The 13,643-nt window shown below is 39.5% G+C and overlaps 1 protein-coding gene across 5 annotated transcripts in view; it reads right to left on the minus strand.

Annotated features, from left to right (window-relative positions):
• ADGRB3 (adhesion G protein-coupled receptor B3) overlaps positions 1–13,643 on the minus strand; it is a 625,822-nt gene that overhangs the window by 49,601 nt on the left and 562,578 nt on the right. For 4 of the 5 annotated variants that reach the window (XM_042465745.1, XM_042465732.1, XM_042465762.1 and 1 more), the window contains 3 exons: positions 12,475–12,560; positions 6,588–6,686; positions 6,032–6,203 (listed from right to left, as the gene is read on the minus strand). In XM_042465745.1, coding sequence (XP_042321679.1) covers positions 6,032–6,203; positions 6,588–6,686; positions 12,475–12,560 — 357 coding nt within the window. The remainder of the gene's footprint in view (positions 1–6,031; positions 6,204–6,587; positions 6,687–12,474; positions 12,561–13,643) is intronic. The other variant, XM_042465739.1, reaches the window with a different exon arrangement.

The following is a 13,643-nucleotide window of genomic DNA, read 5'->3' on the forward strand; positions in this document are numbered from 1 at the left end:
CATTTTGCCACTCTAAAAAGTCCAGAGTCTCCTCTGGCACCTTTCATGTAGTATGCTATTGCACAAAGACACTCATCCCCTCTCATCTTAATGAAGGGGGAAGGTTTCTGACAGTCTGGACGAGTCCATCTATTAAGCAGTGTAAAGTGGCTATTTTCTGGGTGTCATGAAAAGGTGCCAGTTACTAGTTATTTCACTTACTGCTCTTCCCCTCCAGCTATCAGCAGTTAACATGCTATGGCCTGTTACAGACTGTCAAAATAAAGCTGCTTCGGGTCTCTTTGGAGGTATGCTATTTAAATGATGCATGGGTCCTAAGAGTCCGGAGGTCGCGTCAAAGCCACACTCCATTCCTAAGCACTGGAGTGCAGCTTTGGTGCAGCTTCCAGATTCTTAGGGTGCATGCATCATTTAAACAGCATACCTCCAAAGAGACCCGAAGCAGCTTTATTTTGGCAGTCCGTAACAGGCCTATGTCTTTAAAGTCAAATATCTAGGATGACTAAGTTCCTCTTTGTGATGAAGGAAGAGATTGGAAATAACTTGTTACATTCAACTAATTATATGATGGTTAGCTACCCCTTTCAGCCAAGTAGGCTTAATATGTTAATTTGTAGCTTAACAGCACCCATCTCCAGAGCTTGGAACTAGCTAGTTTAACTGAATTTAACTGGTTTTGCATTGTTATTCAGTGTTAGTTGGTGATCCCAGGAGGAGTAAGATAGTTGGAGAGTATGGTGGTTGCTCAAAATGGGAGGTGGAAGGGACTGAACGTGGGACTCCAGCTACTGGATGGAAAAGATGTGTTTCAGTATCATACATAGCAGCTCATGCTTATTGGCTCTAAGTGAAAGGGGAGGTAAAGGATGCATGTGTTCGTCACTGAAGAAAAAAGGTCCTACATATGTACAGAGATCCTCCAAATATTTCAGATTCAGAATTCTCCAACTTTGCAGGCCATTTCCCTTTTCACCCTTTTCAATGCAGACAAACAATCTACAGCCTTCATAAAACTGGTTATTACCAAATGTACTATATTACAAATCGCACCATTTTCAGCCATCAATCAGATTGTAATATTTATAGTTCAATACACCTGGAAAATTCCAGGTTGGCGAAAGCCACTCAAGACAACAAAAAGCAAGTTTCAAGGAGCCAGTAACAAAACTATCCACTTGGGGGCAACAGTGACAAACACACAATTCTCTGTAAATCCCATAGTTTCTGTGTGTAAAAAAACTAACAATTTCATTAGCAATAACACACCAAATGAAATTCTACCTCTCCCAACTTGAACAGCAAATTAATTTCCCCAAGTCAATTAATTCATTTTCAAGCTAATATTTTAAGCTCTGGATGGAGGGTATGCCTCAAGCAAACATTCTCTTTTAATTTTGAGGAGGTGCCACTCCCAGTGCACACAAAACACTTTTTAAAGTATATTGTGGAGAAACTTTGGTGATGAGACAATTAATTTCCAGAATGTTTCCCCTCCTTTGGGAATTTTTTTCAGATTGGGTGCTATCACATGCCTCCTTGCTCAGACTGGAGGCACCATGACCTGATGTTAGCTATCCCATCCTTCACAAAGGACGGTTAAGTCCCGTCCTTTGCGAAATACAGGATTAGAATGGATTGGGGATGGGATGGCTAAGATTGGGTCATGATGCTTCTGGTCTGAGGTATGCAATAACATCCAATCTGAAAAAAAAAATCCCAAAGTTTCAGTCCGCTTTGAGACCAGGCGGAAAGCCTGTGTGATAATCTTCATAGTCCAATGTTCAAATCACTATACAACATAGGTGCCTGCAAGCTGCAAAACTGATGCTGAATTAACGAAACACTATCTAGGGGGATGGAGGGAGGGAAGGCCTCTGGATTAGCATATTTTGTTTGCTGGCCTTTACCCAAAGACCAAGAAGACCAACTAAACAATGGCCAGCCTGCTGAATGTTTCCCAAGGTGCACAAAAACATGGGTGAGCATCATGTGTAAATGCTGAATGAGAGAGTGAAGAGGAGGCAAGCGTGAGAGAGAGAAAGAGGGAGGGAAATCTCCATGATTTGAGGGCTCTACCCAGAACAATGGAATACTGGAACATCTTCAATTGTCCCTTGTCTTCACTTTCCTTTTCCTCATATTGCCATACAGAAGCGCTGATGCTGTTTACGTTCCTTTAAAGCATCTACTTGCTCCCACCTCCCCCACCTTGGCATGAAGCTGCAAGATTGTCTTGGAGGCAGACAGAGCAAGAGAGACAGATGTGCTGAACGTGCGGGTACCAAGGAAGTGGTTTCCTTAGCAACAGTAGCCAATTCAAAGCATTTGCAACTTGCCCTCTCTCCTCACATGTGTGTGTGTAGGGGGGGGGGGTTAGTGCATGCAATCCTGATATGAAGGAGATTGTTGATTTAGAAGATAGCAAAAGATTAAATGAAAAAAAATATGCACCCCAATCATTAATGGCAGAAAAACAAGAAAAAGTAAATGAATGCTCCTCCCTTCATCATCAATCTTTAGAGTTTGACATGGTTTGAATTAGGTTTATAGTAGGCTGTGTTCATATATGCCATTTCCCCCTCCTTCTCACTCCCTCTCTCTCCTCCTCCTCCTGTTCTCAATCTCCCCCCACACAGCATTCACACATACTGCTAAAATCATGCTTTAAGATAGTGGTAAGGAATCTTTACTGCTCCAGATGTCTTGGACTAGAACTCCCACAGTCCCTTACAGTTGGTTATGCTAGCTTTGGTAATGAGAATATAGGTGAAACCGAGTCAGATAGAAATTTCAAAATGAAGATTGTCCTGAATTTGGCAGAAGGTGAGGAACCAAAGTAGAGATCTGAAGCAACATATCATGTAAAAGCACATGAGTTACAGGAATGCTGAATAATTTCAGTGGACTCCTGGATGCTCTAGTGAGAGTACTAGGTGAGATCAGGGAAGAAAACAATCAAGAACTTTAGCTGAGGGATATGAGAAAATGAGATGATGTCTGCAATGTTGTGAATAGACTAGAAGCATTTTTAAGGATTGTAATATCAGATTATCAGACATTGTGAGCACAGCTATGGCCAGATTCCTAAATGCTATGGCGAGATTCCTGCTGGTACACAGTACTAATGTATCGGTCTGTTATACAACTGGTTGCCCTTTCTCTGGCTCACACAGTGAGGACAAGGGATAGTGGAGTTGGGAAGGGTAGAAAAGGCTCCTGGCTCCAAGTCACTTATTTCTCCAATGTATGCTTTCCAGGGGAGGGTTGCTAAAGTGCTTTGAGAGATCTGGCCTGGAAAAGTGCACAGCCCAAAGATTTCTTTTCATCATCAGGACTAAGCTCAAAAGCCTTTCTCAAACAAAAAGTGACATGTTTTTCTTCAAGCTTTCTTTGTTGCATGTGTGTATGTGTCTTTCACATTGCCTGTTGACTTATGGCAACCCCATGAATTTTATAGGGTTTTGTTAGGCAAGGAATATGTAGACATGGTTTTGCCAGTTCCCTCCTTTGAAATATAGCCTATAGAACCTGAAATCTGCAAAGCACCCTGAGGCCTAATAGAAGATCCCAGTTTGCCATTTGCCCACCAGCTATAGACATCTGCTTAGAAATAGGCATCACTGCATCCAATGAGATTTATTCCCAGGTTAATTAATATCAGCTGGCATCATGTTAGGTACTTACATCATTGTAAAATGACTTACAATTATCTAAGAGTGAATTGCAATGTGGTGCAATACTCACATTCTCAGGAGAGGAGTGGAGTGGATATGGAGTTATGTCTCGCAGACCATTGCACAAACAAAGCTAGCAGAATGGTGATTGTGCAGTGATCCCAATACACAATATGTTTCAATGCACAATACCTCCTCATTCACAATAGGACATCTTGTGCATTGGGACATGTTGCACATGACATGAGGACATATTGTGCATCAAGACAATGTGCAGCGGGAATCACCACAGTGCAATGAGACATCTTGCATAGTGCCCCACTTTGCATCTATCTTCACAGTTCACTAGCATTGTTGCTCATCATCATACAGTAGCCTCTGATGAAGGATGTCAGCCATAGGTTTTAGGGCTGGGAAGAAATCTTGCCATTACCAAGATCCTCACCAAGACCTATCTTGGTACAGCTTTCAAAGAAGCAGCTGTGTTCATTTCTTGCAGCATTAAAGGGAGGAAGAAGGCAGAGAAAAGGAAGAAATAGGGTAACACCTTTAAAGCTAACTTTTTACCCATGAACTTTCAGGGACATGAATCTACTTTTTCAGATGCAATACCAAGTGATATTACAGCCTCATGCACAAAGCATATTTATACAGTTGTGGGAGTGGGACTGAATGTAACAGGGTTGAGAAGGATGCAAATCATGTCCCTAGCCCTACATTTTCAAAGGGCATGGGGAGGTGATACAGGTTTTTCAGATCTTTACAGCAGCCAGTTTAATGTCAAGGTGTGAAAGCAATTTTATTATTATACATTCACACTGACCACTGTAAAGAGCTGAAAAACTTGTATCACCTCCCCCAGCTCTTTGAAAATGTAGGGCAAGGGATGTAATTTGAACCTTTCTGGATCCTCTTACATTCAGTTCCAGTTCCACGACTGTATAAATATGCTTTATACCTGAGGCTTTAATGCCACTCAGTACTGCATCTGAAGAAATGAATTTGTATCCATGAAAGCTCATGCAAAAATAAAATCCAGTTAGTCTTAAAGGTACTGTCACATTTCTTTCCCCCCTCCCCCTACCATTGAGAGTCAGTGTGGTATAGTGATCTGATTGTTGGATTAGGACACTGGGAGACCAGTGTTTGAATCCCCACTCAGCCATGGAAACCCACTGGGTGACTTTGGGCCATCCACACTCTCTCAGTCTCAGAGGAAGGCAAGAGAAAATACTCTCTGAACAAATTCTGCCAAGAAAACCCTGTGATAGGTTTGCCTTAGTGTTGCCATAAGTTAGAAAGACACACAACATACGTTAGAAGACACACAACAACAGCAAAGCTCCCACACATTTCTGATAACATTTATGAACTGGCAAAACCAACTCTGAGTATCCCTTGCCTAAGGAAACCCTATAAAATTCACTGGGTCACCATAAGTCAACAAACAACTTGAATACACATACATATAATAAGGCACCTATTTGAGTATTTTCAGCCTCCTCAGAATGACACCCCCATTTTGTACCAAAAATATTTTGCTTAAAACTCCAGTTTCTATACAAATTTATTGTTTCCCCCCTTTATAAAGCTATGCACAACCAACATAACAAGCACAACAGAGAAGGATGAGTGATATTCAAGACACATGCAATCCATCCCAGACCTACTACTGTTAACAAGTTCATGCATGCAACAAGACAATATTTATATCATATTTTCCAGCACTACACATTTTATAGAACTCACTTGTGAAAATGCATAAATTTTCTCTGAGAAGGACTAAAAGGGGGGGAGGGGGGGAGGAAGCTTCTTATCTCATTGCAGCTTAAGGCAAGAAGAATTTTTTTTGAAACAATTCTGTTTGCTGCAATTTTTTTTATCTACAAGATTTGCATCCCTGAAAAGATGCCCAGTTCTACTGAATATCCTGCACTGATCTAAAATTTCATAACAACGATGATGAAGAATGCAAAAGCATAGCTGTGTCAGTCTGGAAAATCAGTATGCAAAGGGATCTTGTAGCACCTTTGAGACTAATTGAAAGAAAGAAGCTGGTAGCATGAGCTTTTGTAGACTTGAGCCTACTTGCCTCTGAGGAAGTAGGCTTAAGTCCATGAAAGCTCATGTTACCATCTTCTTTCTTTCAGTAAGTCTCAAAAGTGCTACAAGATCCCTTTGCATACTGATGATGTAAGTTATAAAAGACATAACTTAGATCCAACTGTCATTCTCTAGAACAGATCCATGGAATTTACATAAGTGTTGACTTACCAAGCTCCCATTGATTCTGAGAGTGTCCCTTAGCTGGGAACTAAAAACTGGATGTAGGCCAATGCCCAAAAGTAGTTTCTTACCTCCCTTCGGAGAATACAGTGGACCATGACAATGACGAAACCCTGCAATGAATCAAACACAGCAAAGAGTATCTGAAATAATATTGATCTCTTGTCGGTCATCGCCAGAACTGCAGACATCCAAGTCAGAGCCAGGAGAGGCAACACAACACAGGAACTCCAAAGGGATGCCCTAGACAGTGACAGAGAAGAAAGAAAACAGCAACAACCATGTTGTAGAACCATCAATTGACAAATAAAGTCCTGTCTTTACAGATATATCTACAGAAATCTTATTTAAAGATGGCAACTTGTTAGTTAATGTGAAAACCAATGACAATTATAAAGATATATAGATATATAGATACATATAAACTGATTATTTATTGTCTAAACATTAACATCAAATTGAATTAAAATGTGTGGTTGCCATTTCTTTTCTTTTGTTCTTTTCTCTTTAAAAATTTAATTCTTTTCAGTATTAGTCGTCATTATTTTTCATCACTGTAGAGGATTTTTTTTTTCACATGCACTGTATAAGATTTGTAACAAGAAGATGTAAATGATTAGGACTAACATGGCATTACTGGCGGTGGTGGCTGACAAAGCTGTTGTTGAAATTACTCCACACTTGGCACATTTGAGCGTCAAACCGCTATGAGGCTCACTCATCTGACTGCAAACAAACAGAACACCCACAAAAAAGAACAAAATATTGAATTTTTGTCACCAAAAAAAGGTCACTACTGAAATTTAGCTTTTTAAATATGACGTCATGCAAGAAAATAAAATAGCAAGTAGACTTATTCAGGATGAAATGCTCTAATTTATCATCAAGCTCTGTTTTTATCATACATTGTTTGTTTAACATGTTTTTTTAAAAAAGAATTAATGCTATTTGGAGGACCAAGGCTTAATTTCATGCAATTCTTCAATTTAACTTTTTTGAAAGTCCCCCGATGTCCAGAGATTAATGTCAATTGATAACACAGAAGTAAACAAGCACGTGCTAGTGTAAGACACATGAAGTGAATTCCCTCTATTCAGACCACTTAGAAAACTTGTGTGCCCATGGTAATCTCTTTGCTTAGGACAAAAGAATGAGGCAAATGGGTAGAATGGGTTACACACCTTTAATTAAATCAACCAATGAAGATGGAAAATTCTGACTGGTCAAGAATAGTTTAAGCAGTGTGCCAGGAATAATATGGATGTGACTATAGCAGGTTTGATGCAAGACTAAGCTGCGTCCTAGTTTACTCTGAATTTATGTTGGGTCTGGATAGAGGGTTAGAAATGTATGGAATTCAATGAGAGCATTAATTCAGGCTAGAAAAATGACAATTTAATCTCATTTTAATAAAACACAGTACACAAGCATTAAAATCAACACATACGCACAGATACACATTTTGGTGGAGAGCACTATATCACAGCACCTTATAGAACACTGCATCACAGAACTATATGACACCTAGACTGAGAATTCCTCCTTTTGTATATTATTATAGCAAAATCACTGCCTGGCTATTTCAAATATAAATCTGAATGGAAGGAGTTCTTCTAATTTAATGGATATAAGTAACTATTTTTTACCTAATAATTGGTGGGGGAAAGTACTTGAGGAACAAAACTCATTTTCCTCAGGTCTAATCAGCACTGGAGATATAATGCAGCATGACATCTCTTTAACTACCATGGCTCATTGCTATGGAATTCCAGGATTGGTAGTTTTGTGAAACATTTAGCTTTCTCTGTTGGAGAGCGCTGTTGTCACTACAGTTCCCAGGAATCCATAGTTTTGAGCAATGGCTGTTAAAGCGGTGTCCAATCGCATTATTTCTGCAGTACAGATGCAGCCTCAGTCTGCCCATAACACCCAATATTTCCCAAACTACCTAAACCTCAAGTGAAGGCTGGCCACGTTGCCTTGTGTGTGTGTCAATTCTGGGAAATGTAACTGACTTTTTCAGGCTCCACTTACAGGACTGGTAGTTTTGGAAGTGTTAATTCTATGCTTTAGGGCAAAAGCACAAGATCAAGAATTCAGAAACCAAATGTTTGAGCAGAAGCTCACAGATCTTTCTGCCTACTGCAATGGTTCAACTGTTTCTAGGGCTATGGGAGGGATGACCAACTTGCCAGATAGACAAACCTACCCCCTTGCTATTAAAAGGAACCATTTCCTACATATAATATTTGATTTACATAGTAAGGTGGATTTCATAGAAATAATTAAACCAATAGTGTTAAAAAGTAATGAATTAAATTAATTGCTGTGAAAACATCCTCTTATGCTAGTCAGTAACTCTCAGGTGGAATAAAAATTGCTGGAGGAAAGGAAAATTTCTCTCTCTCTCTCGTCGATGGCCATCCCTGCCATAGCCCTAGAAATAACTACACAACACTTCATTAAAAAACGGAGTAGTTAAATGCCAAAATCAACATAACAATGTTGATTCTTTCTTTTTTCTGTTTTGTTCGAAATGAAAGGTCTTGTGTTACATTTGTTTTTACATTCATGCCACTTTTTAGACCACTGAGCAATATACAAGAAAATTTTAATAAAAAATTAAACAAAAAATGAAAACAATACATATGCAGCCCCTGAGAATACAGGTTAGCTATCACTACCATGTGAAACATTCAGGATCATGATACACTACTGAATTGATCAAAACTATGTCCATTTTTTCATCTTCTCTGCCTTCATACTCTATGCACGCATAACCTGGGAGTAAGCACATAGAACAAAACGTGGCTCAGTTCTGAGCAGATGTGTATGGAACTGATAGACTATGCTCTGCTCACAGTAAGTGGATCAAAAAAAAATGGTATCCTCCTCATTAAGGATTTTTTCATATTAAATGAGTTTCTTTCACTGTAGTGAATAGGGCTCCAAGTGGTTGTTTTGTTTCTCACGCTCTGATGAGGCAATGGAAGAAACTAAACATGCCAAGTCTTATGAGTATTTAGCGCCCCAAACAATTTCACTGAATGAAAACACAGAGCCCTTTCAGAGCAATCCTACAATGTAGAACTCACAAAGCTGCCTTACAGGTACTGACTAAAGTAGCCATATCTATTAGATAAAACCACAGTTGCTACAATTGTACTCTCTATCATATTAAGATTACCAAATTTATTGTGGAATAGGTTTGCACAGATTAGATAGAGCTTGCTTCATCAGATTTATGAGGGGTTATATTTAGTTGGTGGGTGTGCATAGTCATAAGGACACAGAGGGGTGGAAATCACATGACACCAATGTGATGCCCTGGTTGAAAGAATCATAAATCAGTGATCAGTTGGCTTAACAGATTTGTCTCAGCACACTAATACAGTGTCCTTCAAACAATGCTGTCCTATCAAGAACAGTATTAACAATGGATAATGACATTTCATGGGGTATGATCCATCCAAAGGTCAGCACATATATATAAATCTCACCAGGACAATCCAGGGCTAGTTTAAATTCCACTGAAATAAAAAAGGCTCATTCTAGGAGACTGTATTCTTATTTGGGTAGAAAACTTTCTGACATCTGTTTTGTGGAGAAGGTAGAACAAGGCGATTGAATCCAGCACTCTCTGCCTCTTTTGTGCAACTTTACAACCTGTTTTCTCCCACTACCCATTTGTGTGTTTGATTGCCCATCTAGAGAGGAATACATCAATGGAAGGATAATTCTGGGAATATATAGACCCAGCCTGAATTGGACTGAATGTAAATAGTGGAGCTTATCCCATGGCGTTTTAATTCAGTTTCCCTCTAGCTGGATTAAATCTTAATTCAGGTGGCATCCTGATTTTAATTAATTTATTTTTTTAGTTTTTTGCTACCTGAATAGATGCCAGGTCCATCCCTGCTGCCAGAGCTGCTCCTCCTGGCTCTTTTTGGATCTGGGAGTGTCTCAGTTTGAGAAAATGGCCGGCAGAGGACTCCTGGAAGCTGGGATGGACTCAGGCTGTATTCAGGCAGCAAATTAGGCTGCAAAAACCATCTCATAATAACAGGATGCTGCCCGAATTAAGGTTTAAACCCAGTAGAGGTAAGCAAAAATAAACCACCATGAGCTAAACTCCAGTGTCTAACCTGAGCTGGATCTTCTCACTGTTTGCAATATGGCATTAATTGCTGCACTGTTACCCCAAAGCATTTCAAACCAGAGAAAAGCTAGAGCAAGTTATAGACATCAGAGGTTTAACAGGGAGCACAATATATTTCATGTAGCTTTCAACGAGCCATTGCTTAAATTGACCATGATTGAGATTAACCCACTGAGGGCAACCCATTCCTTTAAAGAGCAAATTAGCTTTGCGGTCCTATACCCAATCTTCCTGGCAGTAAACTCCATTCAGTGCAGCAAGATTTACCTTTCAGTAATAAAAGATACAATTGTATTTTAAGGGTCTATCTTCTTCCTTTGAGCATTAGAAAAATATACTTTGTTGTATTAAGTAAGCTATCTGCAGAGTTATGTGTGCTGAGATGCAGGGTTTTATTCATGGATAGGGATGAGTTGGACGGGTCAGCTCCCCCCCCCCCCCCCCCCAGCATTTCCTTCCCTGTTCAGATCCTTGTGGTATCTTACATAAATCCAAAACTGCAATGAAGTGGTACTGGAAGAAGAAGGGAAAATTTGCATTTCCCTTCTCTTTTTCTTCTGTGATCGGATATCCTACCGAATACACACCCATTTAATCACTGGCTTAGTAAGGAATGCTAGCCAGGTGAGGGCATGGAACTTCAAATGGACAATTGTTGCTGGCAGAATTGGGATAGAGTACTTGAATGCTCCTCCACAACCAGGAGAATAACAAAATCCAGAACCTGGAAGCCTTAGCTTTAGCACTAGCTAGGCTAGCATTAAACAAAATTAATTTCTTGACATTAATCTATTATGCAATTAAGTCATAAAGCTAATAATTACTAAAATAGTTAAGCTTTTAGCCATTACATTTAAAAAATCTAAAATGACCGAAAATGGTTTTTATTGTCCTAAGTCAATCCTTCCCTCACCATACTTAACTGGAATAATGAGAAATTTTAATTATTCCTTTAAAACTCAACATTGGTGAGCTATGATCAAAATAGTGAACTTTAATACTCTGGTTACTTTTCAGATCATATAAATATTTTGCTTTTTAAAATAGTGAATTTTAAATTTTTTTGTTGAAATTGTTAATGAATTGGGGGGCAAATTAAACGTTAACAAATTATTTTCAAGTTTTGAGCCAAAAAGACTATCAAAGGAAGGAGCCTTCTTCCATGCCAAGTATAAACATGCAATATTATTTTCTATTTTTGCTAGACTAGTGGCATCACTGCAGAGATATGTGTGTGCGGGTGCAGACCGCACCAGGTGACACCTCAGACAAGAGGTGCCTGGTTGTTCTTCTTCTGCTGCTGCTGCAGGGGTGTGTGTGGTACTGCTGCCGGAGCCTGCCACTACTCTGCTGCTGTGGCTCTCAGGGGAGCCAAGTTGACTGAGAAAGGGGAACAAGTGCATACTTCTCCTTCCTTTCCCACTACCCTGGATGTCTGGGCTGACTGAACCAAGGCAACAGAGGAGGGAAGGGTCCTGTGTGCTCACCCCTCCTTCCCCATTGTCTCGGCTCACTCGCCAAAGCTGGGCAAGGTGCCAGGGAAGGAGGGGCAAGCACATATGCATGCACCCCTCCTACCTTCCCCAGTGCCTTGCTTGCCCAGCCACCCTCCTGACAGGCCTGGGAGGGCATTTGGGTGCTGGGTGGGCTCAAAGCACAGCTAGGCAGTCACACCAGGTGACACCAACACTAGGGGTGCCACTGTTCTGGACTATAACTCTGCTGTACATGCCACATCCCAATGATGTGATACATTTCTTCTCATAGATAAAAACAGAATTCTCCTGCTTGCCTTCTGACTGTACTCTTGGACTACAGAAAACAGTAGTCCAGGCTACATTAATTTCAGTCTTCCAGGGATAGTCTGCTGGCTGGGCACTACAAAGCTGAAAAACTTGTTTACATACTTATTTGCACACACAGTCAAACTATCATCCAGTTTTTCTTAGTGGGCTTGAGGTCATTCTAAAAGGGAGGATATCTTAAGCAATCAACATTAGGTGTAAATCTTAATAGCTATCCATACAAAGTCTTTCTGGATTATAGAAAAGCAAAGAATTTGATGTGCAGAATCATCACTTAGGCATCTGAATGATTCAACAGCACTATATTTAATACCACTGTACTTGTGTTTTATTATTTTACTGTTGCTCAGTCACATTTCCTTAGGGTAATGTGATGGCAGTTTTCAAGATGAGTAAAATCAATTAGATTGTTAAACTAAGACAAAAGTTTCACAATGCAATCAAATAAATCTGTGTTTGGTGAATATAATATACAGAGAGACAGAGAAAATTGAAAATAAGTAATATATCTTCAGTAGGCCTGGGGAAAAAATTCCCAACATCTGCTTACCCCGCTCTGTGTTTGAGTTTTTTATCTAGGATTCCATCTCTGGAAACAAGTTTATTAAATACCAGAATGCCAATCACCATGTTGACCTGTTAAATATAAAATAAATAGACAAAAAACACACAGAGTTGTCCTTTTAGTGAAAACAAATGGCATTAACTAATCCCAGCAGCTTTGATATAGATTTTTAAAACAACAACAAGAATAGGTTTAGTATTCTGACCCAGCAATTGGTTGGCCCCCTGCAAACTGGAGAGATGGAAGGATCCATCTTGAGGGTGTAAATATGTATACTTTATGGTGCTATACATGAGTAATGCAACCAAGATATAAAACAAATAAGGATTCCCAAACCAGATATGTGGAGGCATTTGTGCTCAACTGTATGGCTAGAAAAAATCCAGATTTGGTTTGTAACTACGTCTTGCAAGTACAGGAGATCCCTCAAAATCCTACACAGGACAAATGCATCTTAATCTCATCCAATGTCTTGATGCAGATGTGAACAAACATTCATGTTGTAAATGCAACAAACTCCAGCAGTTAAAGATGCCTAAGAGAGAGAAGCCGTGATAGAATTAAATATTTTTCAGTTACCCAAAGTCTCTTCATCTCTTATTTATCTGTCCTCTAGGTTAGGAATATCAGTTGAAAACTGATATTCTTAGGGAGCTTTCCACTTTTATTCATTCCGTACCATTATTCTCTTTTTTATTAAATTTAGCACCCTCAGATAGCTTTCATATTTTTACAAAAGATTTTACTATAAAATATTAAAGTTGTTTGTTGGTTTAGCCACTGGGGCCTTTACTCCTTAATCAGAATTGCTAGCTGCTACACACATATATTCTCCCCCAAGCACATATCTATGGATATATCACTGCAAAATCCCCATTTCTGGAGCAAATATAGACAAAACCACTTGTGGTATACTACCACCTCTGTGCTAGGGCAATGAATTGTGATTTTAATTTTGAATTACAAATGAGAAGGGCTGTCTCAGTGGCTGCTCCCAAACTCCAGAGCTCTCTTCCCAACGAAGCTGGAAAGGTGTCTTCCTCATTGTCCTCCCTTTGGCAAGTGAAGACTTTCTTAATCCAACTGGCTTTTGAAAACAAAATATTTTTAAAGAAAGGACTTTAATAGGGTGCTGTACTGCTTTTAACTGTACA

Source organism: Sceloporus undulatus, chromosome 1 (assembly GCF_019175285.1).
Source record: "Sceloporus undulatus isolate JIND9_A2432 ecotype Alabama chromosome 1, SceUnd_v1.1, whole genome shotgun sequence".
Classification (NCBI taxonomy): Eukaryota; Metazoa; Chordata; class Lepidosauria; order Squamata; family Phrynosomatidae; genus Sceloporus; species Sceloporus undulatus.